The sequence below is a fragment of the Vanacampus margaritifer genome, chromosome 2 (genome assembly GCF_051991255.1).
Source record: "Vanacampus margaritifer isolate UIUO_Vmar chromosome 2, RoL_Vmar_1.0, whole genome shotgun sequence".
NCBI lineage: Eukaryota > Metazoa > Chordata > Actinopteri > Syngnathiformes > Syngnathidae > Vanacampus > Vanacampus margaritifer.
The window spans coordinates 4,550,861-4,564,504 of NC_135433.1; the positions used below are offsets into that span (position 1 = coordinate 4,550,861).

The following is a 13,644-nucleotide window of genomic DNA, read 5'->3' on the forward strand; positions in this document are numbered from 1 at the left end:
TCACTGGAGTAGATCATTACGATTCCTTGAACATCTATAAATTTGAAGCAAAAATCATTGTCAATCAAATCATTTTGAATTGAAAAACATTCTGAATCGAATTGCGCACCCAAAAATCGTAATCGAATCGTGAGACATTCAAAGGTTCCCACCCCTAACGTATAAATATATATATTTTTGTAGAGGGCGGGGAGAAAAAAACTCACAAATTTGCGAGTTTGTAAACAAGAAATACATGTAGCATACTACTCGGATGGTTGTGCCTTTTCGGTCAGGATTTCAAATAAGGAGATAGTAATGGCTTTAAGCATATCATCAAGCATTAGCTCTTTGAAGCGTTGGGTACACCCTGACGATCAAGCATTTAAGTTAATTTGTTAAAATGTATATTTGCTTGTACATTAATGTTTCCAGAATTATTATTTACACATTCATATATATATATTTTTTAATTTTTTTATTTTTATTTTATTTTTTTGTACAAGTAGCTAAGTCTGTTGCTCTCCGTCATTTACTTGCATTTACCTGAAGTATGCTAGCTTCTGATTGGTTAGTGTTTAGTCAGCTGATAGGGGATCAGGAAGTGTTGTCCCTCTAGCTGCCATGTAAACAAGTAAAGTTTAATTAAGAATGACTCAGTCTCCATCCTGCCTTTTTATTTTATAAACAGTGTCCCATTAACCACCAATGAATCCTCACATTAGCTAAGGTACGTGTATTTCTCATTAAGTTTCAGATTTATTTATTTTTTACTCTCAAATTTGCCACTTTATAAAGTGGCAAATTTGCACGTTTTTTTCTCTGAATATTCCCCGCGTCCTCTAAAAAAAAAATATTTATACGTGGCCCTAATACGCCGTCGTTCTATTGTAATACTACTGTGGGCCAGTTTAATTTCTACGACTGCAGCATAATGCGTACGCAATGTAATTCATTCACTACCCTACGCTAAAGCAGTAGCAGCCTTAAGAAAAATTCCTATGGAAATTGTAAAAGTTTCTGCTACCTGTTGCAAATCTATAAGTGACTTTTTGTGAAAGATTTACGGCGGGCTTGGGCTTGCCTTGTGGAGCTATTTTAATCTTTGGACTCAAAGGGAATAGCTCAAATTCCAACAGTTGGTATGCTAGCATATAGCAACACGGCATCCTGAGTGAAGAATATAGAAATGTAGATTGAATAGATTTCACATTGTGCTCTGTGATCAGGTACCTTTTGTGAAGGAGAAAAACTTAAATCCTAACATATAGCTCGATAGCAACCTGACTATACGTAGTATTCACTGACGTCACGGGATCGCAAGCCCGCCCGTCATGCTAGGTCAACTTCCCAGCAGACTCGGCTGTGGTTTTTTGTTTTTGATGAATGTCACCCCCCCCCCCCCAGGTTCCTCTAACGTTACATGTGTAAGCAAGACGTACGTCTTCTGTACTTTCGGCTTTTATTGGTTGCTATGCGCATTTATCAATTGTGAATTTGAGGCGAAGAATCTCGGCAAGTTAGCTGGTTGCCCGACTGCGCTAGCATAGCATAGCTAGCATGTTACAACAAAAACAAACTCTGAAGTTTTTATTTTGAAATTTTGAATACATTCTGAGAACTGTTTGTGTTGGTAAAAAAAAATGTAGAAATTAAAGAGTAGGGAAATAAAAATCCTAATTTTTGGTTTTTAGTTTGCAAAAATGTTGAAAACATTTTGCCGTAGGGATAACACTTTAAAGTCAGAACGGTATGAAATTATCTTAGAATGTAGAAATTAGATTGGAAAAAAAAATTCTCATGTGGTCCACGTGTCATATTGTTCCCCTGACCCGTTGAAATGAAAAGGTCCAGAGTGAAGTGATGAGTATGTATTTTATTGTAAAACATAAGAACAAAAACAAGATAAATATACAGTACACAGATTTGCCAATCTGCTCGACACCAAAAACTCAATAAATAAGGCATATAAGGTCAGTTGAAAATAAAATAAAACGCTTTGACTTCTTTCACAAAGAAGTCACCTTTCAAGGGAATTTTGTTGGATTTTGCATGGAAACTTTTTGAAGGAAAAAACTTTAAATTTAGAGCAAAATTTAAATAATGTTTGTGGTTTAAAAAAAAAAAAAGAAGCAGTTTAAAAAAAAAAAAAAGTACTGCTCAACTTGTACAATATGCGACTATATCCCAGCGAGAACAGAAAATGCATTTAAAGGAATATAATGATGAGTCATGGTTTAACCGTAGCTTTTGCTTGAAACTTATTGCCGCTGACAACACTGGTCACACAGTATATTGCTGGAGGGGCTACTCACGTTATGTCTCACTGTACGCGTAGTGTAGTGCGACACTAGGCCTCATCTTTCAGATTCTCATGGTTAGCTGCCACTGACTACTTTCAGGGATGTGATTTGACCAAAGTGAAATTATCTGAAAATTTAGCCGGGGGTCTGGGGGCCGCTGGCACCCAGCTAGGTCCAGGGCAGTGCCCTGGTGGGGGGACAAGGGGGGCGTAGCCCCCCTGAGCTCATGGGTTTTCCGTGTTTTTAAGTACTTTCAATGCACTCACATGACAAAGAAATAGACAAAACAACAGCATAAATTTTCAATGTATATTGAACTATCCCATATAAAATGGCAACATTTTTTAGTTTAGTTTTTATTTTTGACATTTAGTCAACTCAAAATCAGTCACATTCAAAAACATTGGACTGTCTTTGCTTTTAAAAACTATCACTGAGAATATCATCATATCTAACTAATGTGATTACTAAGTTAACACATAAATAATGTTGAAGAGTTCAAATTTCATGAACAAATAATTGTATCATGACCAAATGAAAAGTAACTCATATTAGAGCATACCACAAATGTCTTTGTTATAGCAGAAGATGTTATCTGTCGGAGTCATGTGCATACACAATGAACTACAAAAAAAAAATAAAAAAAATAATAATAATAAAAAAAATATATATATTTTTTTGGGGGGGAGATAAAAAAAGCGGAATTCCGCGAATTAGCGGAAAAATCACATCCCTGTACTTTTTGTCCATGAGCTTCGGAGACGCGTACAGAAGGACCGCTAATAAACCGCATCAGGTACTATCCAGTCAAATCCTCTTGCTTCATAGAGGAAGTGATTAAGAATGCCAGCAACTAAAAGTGCATTTAAATAGTACAGTGGTGACTTGAGATACCCGACTTGATTTATTTCTTTATTTATTTTTAATGCATGCATATTCGTGTCTGTATTGTCCTGCCTCCGGGTGGCCAAGGCATGCATCTCAATTGAATGGATTTTTTTTTTTTTGTCAAGAACCGATTCTTTACATTCTATTTAATGATATGCTTTTCATAAAGTATATTACACCATGCTATTTTTTTCTTTTGTTTTTCAGTTCCCTCTACATTCCCTCCAATTTTGCTTTTCCATTCATTTCAGTGGGGAAAGATGTTTTGAGTTACAAGCATGGTCACGGAACAAATTCAACTCGTATCCCAAGGCACCACTGTACAATGAAGTTGAATACGATTCTAGTCGTATTTTGGGAGCCTGATCTGCAATGTTAAGATCAAACTGTATTTCCTCATATAGTGCCCAGAGGATATTTTACTCAATTGTTGCATACTCGGCATCTTTAAGGGAGATCAATTTACATATGCAGATTCATAATTATATGGTTTTTATGGTACACACAGTACTGTATTACAAATATGTATGTCCTCCCCATGTTTTCACATCCTTCAAACATGCTTCTTAGGTTAATTGAAGACGCTAAATCGCCCATGTTTCTTATGTGCCCTGCGATCAGCTGAGAAACAGTTCAGACGTTTGTTTACCCCACCTCTCGCCCAACATCAGCTGGGTGAGGTCCCGGCAGATTCATAAACCCAATGAGGACAAGTGCTATAGAAAATGCATGGCTGGATAACATTAAATCCTCCATTAGTCACTGAACGGTACATCTCCATTGCGGATCACTTTCTGGGCTCAATTATGTTAGTCCTGAAATCCACTTTAAAGTCATTCTGGAGAGCTACTTGCTAACATTGTTTTTCCAGTGAGGCACTCTCTTCTTGTCAGCAAATAGATTTTTTTTTTTCTTAATTCTCAAATTTTAAATAAGGTCAATTTCTTTGGAATGTTCTGCAATGGTAGCTGGGTAGACTAGCGATTAGCATGTCCGCCCATTTGTCAAGAGGTCCCGAGTTTGAATCTCAGCACAATTGCATACTTCTGGACAATCTGGCTTCCTCACAAGTTTAAAAGACGTGCCTGTTAGATGAATTCGAGAAACACGAATTGTCCATAGATGTGAGTATAAAAACGGGTTTTGACCACATTGGCCAATGAATTTGAATCTGAATCAGAGACGCAAGTAAACTTTTCAAGATTTGAATTTTTTTGCACTGATTCTAACTCTGCCCTCCTTTTTTCCTCTAGCACATTAGGCTTTCTTAACTCATTCACTGCCATTGACGGCTATAGACGTCAAAAATTCTTTTGAACTATTTCTATTAGTTTAACATTTTTTTCCCCACTTTGGTTAACAAGAGTATGAAAACCTAGAAAAAATGTTTTGTACATTTAAAACACATTTTTTTAACATTTTTGATTATTCGTGAGTTAATTATTGAAGTCATGCGATTAATTACAATTACAAAAAATTAATCGCCTGACACCCCCTAACTTTTAATAATCGTTATTGAAAAAAAAAAAGATTATTAAAAAAAATTACTCTTGTTAACAAAAGTGGGAAAAAATTTAAACTAATAGAAATAGTTAAAATGATTTTTTTTACGTTTATAGACGTCAATGGCATTTAAACTAATAGAAATAGTTAAAATATTTTTTTTACGTTTACAGACGTCAATGGCAGTGAATCAGTTAACTACATGATGCAATTTCTAGAGAAATTGCGTGTGATTGCTGAAATGCTAAATGAAAAAATATAGAAACATGGGATCATACTGAATGAGGGGGAATATTGTTGACAAATATGGAATTATGTATCATTCAAAATGAATGGGATTTTTTGGGGGTGAAAAATGTTGAATTGTGGAAAAACGGTGAAAGTTAGGAATGAGAAAAATAATAGCCCACCAAGCGTGAATTTTTGGAACATGTTAGAATGGTTTGAATCTGAGAATTGTAGAAGTAGTTGAAGAACGAAAAATGGCGGAATAAAAAGATATAATAAACATAACATATGAATGAATGCTTTTAGCATTCACATAGTAATAATATATACTGACGAATCAATTTTTTTCTAACACCCCTAATATTTAGTAATATTTATGAATTAGAGGTTTAGGTTCAGCAGCATAGCAATAAATGGCAACACGTCATAAAATCCTTGAATCCGTATTTTGCCAGCAAGCTTGAAAACAAACAATGAAAATATCTCAAAAACCTGATGTGGTAGGGAAAAAAAATAAGACATTTGATAAATCAGTGCAAAAAAATACGTTTAGTGACACATTGCACCATCTCTGATTAAAATTCGCTGTTGCCTAGCGTTAGCAATTCAGTGTCCTCTCACCCGAAACAAAGTCAGCAAAGATTGGTTCCAGCTCACCCGCTTTCCTAAAGAAAACAAGCCAGGGGTGTGCAGAGGGCTGTTCACATTTAACTGGGGCGAGGCGTTTATTAGAGCAGGTGCCACTATTTGAGAAAATCTGGTCAATGGGGACATTTATACAATGCAGCAAGAAGGTTGGGAGTTTTAGATTACAACGAGGCACTAACCTTAGCCTCTTCCCAAGAAGCTTCTGTGGGGTTGAACCAATCGGGTACAGTCAACTGTAGTACTTGAATGATACATGCTGGTACTTTTTTGTTGTTGTAGGCAATATTTCATGGTATTTCGATTCTCTTGTCTTAATTTGGTGTGTTTGATTCATCCAGTTGTACACTCGTGCTGGTCTCTGTCCTCTTGTATTGTACACGATGGATCAAATCACATACAATCCACTTGACTTACTCCCCCGCCTTGCTGCTCCCTCCCGCCCCGCTTTTGAACTTGACCACCATGACAGTGATGTTGTCCGGGCAACCGCGGTAGAAGGACTGCAGGACGATACTTTTGGCGCCAAAGTGCGGCTCGTCCAGCCGTTCGCGGACAAAGCGCACCGCCTCCTCGTTGCTGAAGGCGTCCCACAGGCCGTCGGACGCCAGGATCATGAACTCCGGCTGCAGTTTGTCCAGGTCGAAGGTCATGATGTCCGGGTCGGGGATGACCACGTTGAGGTTCTTTAGTGGGTAGTCGCCGAGAGAGCGGGACATGGCCAGGATTCCTTGAACTCTCCAGGAACCGTTGAAACTTATGAAGCCTCCTGTGGAAGGGTGAAAAATGCGGTGTCACAATAGGCCAGGAGGGGGCGTCCAAGTGCTGCAAATGTTTGCCACAAGACTTTTGGTTCAGAAACGGGTGAAGTAAGAGATCATAAATCAGGTGTGCCGCTGGAAATTCCTATATACAGCAGTGACTTTGAGATATGAGTCATTTAAGAGTTTCTTAAGATGCGAGCTGATGATAAAAAAGTCCTGTCTTTAGCTGTCTCTAATATTTGTTTATGACATGCCTTTTATGCTTAAAAAAATAAACGTAGGATATAAATGAAATGAACTGTGGCTGGTGTTTTTGTGTCACACAGTTAGTGATCACACAGTAAGTGACGTAGAGCCTCTATGTCGCTAACTGTGGGAGAATGATTGACATCTACCTTTCCTGTTAGCGAGAGTAGTAAACAAAACAGACAGCGTAATGGCATCAAAAAGAAGTGGTGCGAAAAAAAAGAAAACTGAAAAAAAAAACAGTCAAAGGAGAAAGGATGGCACTTGTTGGCGAAACTCCATTTTATTTTATTTATTTTATTTTTAGCAAGTTTATTTGTTTTGCTAGCCAGCTCGCTAGCCTCTGGCATTTATTTATAGATGATAACCTTCCTAAAATATGTAAATGATTGTAGAAAATGCTTAAAAGTGACAAATTTGTAATTGGGTGCAAGCTTTAAAGCTCACATTTTTTTAATATGAAACAGAATAATTTTAATATTCTGTATTACTGCAATATTACTGTCATTAAAAAAAATTGGAATATTCACTCATAGTCTATTTGCTTGATAACCTAAGGAATTATTTTAAGTGAGTTTGTTTTTTTTGTTGCACTTTAAAATTGAGTTTGTTTTGTTGTGTTTTTTTTTTTTAATTAAACGTTTGTCTAAACACTCAAATTTATTTATTGATGTAAAAATGACTGTCAACTTAACTCTTTGACTGCCAAAAACGTTAAATAACGTTTCGTAAAATCCTATGGAGGAGTGCCAAAGACGTTAAAAGACGTTTTTTTTCAAAACAGGTGAAACTAACCATTTTCTATTGTTGATTACTCAAAAACGGAATAAGGTAGAAACAAACTTTTTTTTTCTGATGGAAGATGAGAGTCCAATCTTGTTTTGGCAGTATGTGTGTTTCCATAGTCCAAACACATAATTTTCTATGGACCTTGAAAGATCAGTCAAAATGCTTAAAATCGGCTGGCACCCACGGCATCCCTTTTCTGAAAACGTCTGGCAGTCAAAGATTAAGGTGTTTAATTTTTAACTGTAGTCTGTTTTGTTTATAAAGTCTAATAGAATGTGGTATTTTAGGAGACCATCTAACTAACTACCCCCCCCCCCCCAAACAGCATCTTGCCCAGGGCCACCATGAAGCTAGAAACGGCCCTGATAGTGACAGGCAGAACAATGACATGTTCTTCCACTAGATGTCACAACAAGGAACAACCAACCAGTTTTGCCATTCATATAACAGATTCATAGATTTGTGTTCAACTAAACAAAGTAAATTGGTGAGTAAAATGAGACCAACTCATCATTCGTTTTCGAGCATTTGGAATTCTTCTCACGTCAAAAATGTGCCATGTCTCAGTACACGTGTTGAGACGGCACATTCATCACTTGTCCTCATTCTAATAGTTTTCCTCTTATCTTACCCGCCCTCTTGATCCTCTTGCGCTCTTTGAGCTGATACGGTTTGTGGTCGTGCGATAGTGCGATGGCGTTGCCGTCTTTGTCGCACAGGACGCCGCGGGAGTCGCCGACGTTGGCTACCGTCAATTCTCTGTCCGATAGCAGCGCCACCAGGCACGTTGTTCCTGGACAAGACCATTTTGAAAAGGACATAACTCATCGGAAGCAAATACTGTCAATTGTTTAGCAGTGGAGATACATTAAGCTGTATACATAAATTCTAAAGTCAAACTTGCGGATTTAAAAGATCCCAATATTGATTCTTTTCATTGCCATCGACCTGCCTACCATACTTTTTACAGTGTCCCCCCCGTAATTACTTTCTTGAATTGAATGATTTGCCTTCCAGCAATGCTAAAAACCTTGATTTTCCTTTATTCAGGAAGTTGTCCGGCAGCTCGCCTGGGTGAAGATCTGGAGCCATTTTCAAGTCTGAAAACACTCACTGTCATGCAGAAATACCCGTATCGCCCGCGGGTGTGACACTCCTGCTATCATGCCAAAGCCAAAAGGTAAGCAGAGCTGCGTCGAGTTTTGTTGTCTAATTATTTTGTTGAATAATCAGTTTTTTAAATCATGAGTTAACTAGTGATGTCATGCGATTAATTACAATTAACTCTTTGACTGCCAAAAACGTTAAATAACGTTTAGTAAAATCCTAGGGAGTAGTGCCAAAGACGTTAAAAGACGTTTGTTTCAAAACAGAGGTGAAACTAACCATTTTCTATTGTTGATTACTGAAAAACGGAATAAGGTAGAAAGAAACTTTTTTTTTCTGATGAAAGATGAGAGTCCAATCATTCATTTGGTAGTATGTGTGTTTCCATAGTCCAAACACATAATTTTCTGTGGACCTTGAAAGATCAGTCAAAATGCTTAAATCGGCTGGCACACACGGCATCCCTTTTCTGAAAACGTCTGGCAGTCAAAGAGTTAAAAATTGTAATCACCTGACGGCTCTATTTTTTAATAATCTTTTCTTCTTAAGAAAAAGATTTAAAAAAGAAAAGAAAAGATTATTAAAAATTAGGGGCATCAGGCGATTAAAATTTGTCATCGTAATTAATCGCATGACTTCACTAGTTAACTCACGATTTTATATCTGTTCTAAATATCCCCCCAAAAAATCTAGGTTTTCATACTCTCACAAAAGTGGAAAAAAATGTTAAACTAATAGAAATAATTAAAAAAAAAAATTGACATCTATAGCCGTCAATGGCAGTGAATGAGTTAAGAAACTACATCCAAGAAAAACGCATGAACCTTGTTTCACATTCACGTCATCATTTGAAATTATTTAGGATACGCTTCCTCCCTTCAAGTGCAAACAGCTTCCTGTACACTGACCCGCTTCATCGTGATTGGCCGACAGCTTGTCCAGCATCTCTCGGTCCACGTTGAGGATGCGCTGCTCCAGGATGCCGGCGTACGACGGGGCGCTTTCCTTCCTTTCTCGCTCCAACGCCTGCAGCTGCTGCCTCAAGGCTTCGGACAGGTGAGCTTTCACGTAGTCGGCTGCGGCCTTGTGGAAAGGGGCGGGGGTGACGGGGACAAAAGGAGGAGTTAACACAAAGCTAACTTTTCAGCCCCTTTTTTTTTCCACTTCTGAAGTTTTAGAGCAAGATAGACCAAACTGATGTCAATTTTTTAATTTCATTTTACAATCACTTATATTGAGCACTCCTGATGAATTATTAAGCAAGCTCCATCATGTTTGCCCTGCTCTTGCTTTCTCCATCATTTTGCTTGGTAAGATTATGGAGAAGCTTGATAATCATAATATATCCAGAATTATGTTGTTGTTGTTTTAAATAGTTTGGATGCAAATGAGTATGTTTTTTTTTTTTAACAGGGGAAGCTCTGCATCACATTATGGTAGGATGTGCTGTAATACTTTATTTTATTTTATTTACTCTATAAATTTTGTATTTTACACTAGATTCTCAAACTGTACTCCAAATTATAGTAACTATTCGAACTTTGAATGATGTCATGTGGCCTAAAATTTTTCTTTAATGGCGTATAGTACATTTGATGGTATTTCACTTTGAAATACAATACATTTAGAATTGTTGGCTAGCAAAAATTTATTTAGGTCCAATTTTATTTAGCTTCATGTGCAATATATTCAAATGAAATCTGTAGTGGCTAATTTCAAATTAATGACACCGAGGATGAATAGACAGGCAATGTTTGACAAGCTTGATCACGTTTTTGAAATAAGTCGTTTTTAATGACAAGTTAACAAAAATGCTCCACCTACAAAATGGTGAGCACTTCCTCCTTAAATCCGATGCATTATTATTATTATTATTATTATTATTAATAGGCGTTCACCTGATGCAATAGTGACACCTAAAGGTCAACTTTGTGACCTACATGTAAACAGAAGAATTGGCCCTTACAAAATTCTTACTAAAGTAGATGACAATAATAATAATAATAATAATAATTTATGCTTATTATGTGTCTGACAGGCATCTTCATAAGGTCAGCAGTTTTGCTTTATTTTAGCTTTGTTTGGCTTTTGTAACTTTGATGGTGATGTTAAAATGTTAGTTATGTGTAGTGAGTGTTAATGTTTTTTTTTTTTTATGGTTTTAGCCTGAACCACATTACAAAGTTTCTATCCATTATCCATCCATGTTTGATTGTTACCTGCATATCTGCCATCTGAGATTACTCTAACTGCCATCTTCAAGAGCAGCACCTTGTCAGTTTCAGACTACAAATACCGGTAAACATGACCCAATCTATTACAAAGGATTATAGCAACAGAGAAACCCAATAAACATATGGTCCAATAGCCCCAATAAATAAAATATAACGTAGAATGAAAATAAAGAAGTCAAAGACAGGAAGGAAAGAAAACCAAAAACGTCCCGTTGAGTAAATGTACATTTACAGTCTCCAACTTGCAGTCATCAAAAAGGACCTAACTAACTGCCAAGAGCGACAGGAAATGAAAGACGGATACAAGATATGGAAGGAGAGGGTGTCGAGTTCTGCGGTGGCCCTGCAGCAGGAGGACCGCATTAAAAAAAAATGTTCAATTACGTTTTCATCCGCAGAAAATTCCTGAGGAAATTAAATCCTTAAGCTTCAAAATGATTGTGCCAACAGTCTGGAAATTTCTCACCAAATCTCACCAAACAATAGAAACTACAGTTGTGCTCAGTATAATAGCACCGTCAACTTAAGATACGAGCGCCATATGGAGGCAGTCAACTCAATTCAACTCACTTCACAAAAGGCAGAAGTTAGGCAACTAGTGAACAATTCTTCCAAAAAGAGCCTTTAAGTTGTTTCATGCCACTCCCAGGTTGTTTACTTTCAAACATAACGATGCCTGCTTAGCTTCATGCTAACAAACAATGCAAAACGCCATTGACATGCTAACGGTTAGCATGGATAGTAGCAGTTTTAGAAGCAAGGGTTATTCTTTGTCAACTAAAAAAAAAAAAAAAATGACAATTTCAGCATCTTATTGAATCCCTTACAGTAGTAGAAGTAGTATTCTTATTTGTTTGCCTACATGACTGCATCTTACTGCCTCCTTGTGGCCAGGGTGGGATTGCAGCATTCAATCGTCATGCACTCAATCACTTTAAATATGTTGTTAGTAGGGGTGTGAATTGTCTAGTAACTGGCGATTCGATCCGCATCACGATTCGATTCAATACCGATTAATCCCGATGCGAATCTATAAATTGATTATTGTGATTTTTTTTCTTTAAACTTGTACACTGAAAGATTTGTATGAAAATGTATTTATTTATCTGAAACTTTAGGCTTATAACTGAGCCACTGTATTCAACAAACAGGTTACAGTCTGTTTCATGTTTGAATAGCACTGAAATGAAATATCAAGGCTTAATAGAATGGAATGAACTGCTATTTATAAAGCGCTTTTTTAGCTATAGTGCCTAAAGCGCTTTACAAAGCCTCACATCCACCCATTCGCACAGCAGTTATATTCATGTTCCATTAATAAATAATTATTCCATGATTAAAGTGTGACTCCTAACTCTAAGTAAGATGCTTTGTTGAATATTTGCATAAAAAAATTATGTTTAAACATCGATTCGGCCATATATTGAATTGATTCGAAAATTGCGCGCTGCAATATTGGGATATATTGTCGAATAGATTTTTTTTTACACCCCTACTATAATATTATAGAGCATTATTTTTCCTCCTTTTTATAGCAGTAGGCGGCTCATTTCCATTCATTTCAATGCAAAATGAGTTGAGATGGTTTTGAGTTTTGTGCGTGTTCATTGAGCAAATTAAACTTGTATCTCAAGGCACTACTGTATATTGGGACTTATGTGGGGTGGCGGTGCGGAGAATGCTCAGTCTGATGACATGAAATCCACTGACCCTTGACGACACACTGAGTGGAAAGAAGACCAAAAAAAAACACACATGCGCTTTCTTTGTGATGGCTCCAGCAATGGGTAAGGGGGTAGGGGGGGGGGGGGGGGGGGGGCACACAAAGAAACACAAAGCAGTAGTAAGAATGGAAACTTCTCTGTTTTAAATGTATAGTTAACGCTACTGCTACTAATAAGATAATTAACGCCCACTTTCACATTACTGCACGACAATCTAATATCACAACACACAGAGACATTTCCTGTGCAGCCTCTCTGCATCGAGTGATGCCGCTCGTGTATTTTGGCGTCCAGAATGACGCATTCAGGTGCAACGGGGAGGCCCGCGCCGCTTACCTCCCCGCCGTGGCCGTCAAAGATGCCGAAGATGGACGGGTGGCTCTTGTTGGCGATGTCTGTGAGCACTTCGTAGCGGTCCTCCATGTGGTCCCTTCTGCCTTGTATGGAGTACACGGCCACGTTGTCGCTCTTGAACTCCCAGGTCTTGGAGAACTCTGCGTCCAGCACGCTGAGGCCTCCCAGCCGGTCGTTGTGCATCATCTCGGCCACTTTGCCCTTCACCATCTTCACGGCGTCGCGGCTCGACTTGACGATGGTCTTCACCTCGTCCGTGTGGAAGAAGTAGCTCCATAGCGCCAGGCTGATGCACAGCAGGAACAACGTCTCCGGCCTGAGGAGAAAATAGCGCATGATCCGACCCAGAAGAGACAAGAGCGTCATCGTGTCTCCTATCATCACACGCCGCCCAGAGCACGGTTCACTCCATCAAAGGGGGACATTGAACGCACCACCGTCGCCACCGAGGCCTGACGGAGCTTGTGCGGCCGCGACTACCGCACGCCGGGCGGGTATGAATCAGGCGACGGGGCCACCCTCATTCGCTTCGGCTTTAAATCAGCAGCGAAACGACTACCGAACTGAGCCCGATGTCTCGCGGTCCATCTCACGAGGCGGACGCGGATGTTGCTGGTGGTTAGACCCACCCCGAGGAGAGCGACGCGGGGGGCGGGGGGAGGAAGAGCAACAGCCTTCCTCCATTCGGCTACGGCGGACCCGTATTTTACGTTTCACTTCGAAACAGTTCGGCATTAAAACACGCGCATAAACGCATCACTTTGTACAAGATAAAACTATTACGGAAGTAAACCACGGGTTTGATAATGTGCTCTTGTTTTGAAAATCCACAGCGGTTGCGACATTCGAGTGTTTACCTTGACGCTTAACGTCACGTGAT

At 38.5% G+C, this 13,644-nt stretch overlaps 1 protein-coding gene across 1 annotated transcript; it reads right to left on the reverse strand.

The window, feature by feature from the left end:
* Positions 1-1,840: 1,840 nt before the first annotated feature.
* On the reverse strand, positions 1,841-13,441 carry LOC144043959 (protein phosphatase 1L). The gene is made up of 4 exons (XM_077558081.1): positions 12,747-13,441; positions 9,361-9,535; positions 7,977-8,138; positions 1,841-6,315 (listed from the first exon to the last, which is right to left on the reverse strand). The coding sequence occupies exons 1-4, from the start codon at positions 13,143-13,145 to the stop codon at positions 5,960-5,962; spliced, it is 1,092 nt and encodes a 363-aa protein (XP_077414207.1). The 5' UTR covers positions 13,146-13,441; the 3' UTR covers positions 1,841-5,959.
* Positions 13,442-13,644: the final 203 nt, after the last annotated feature.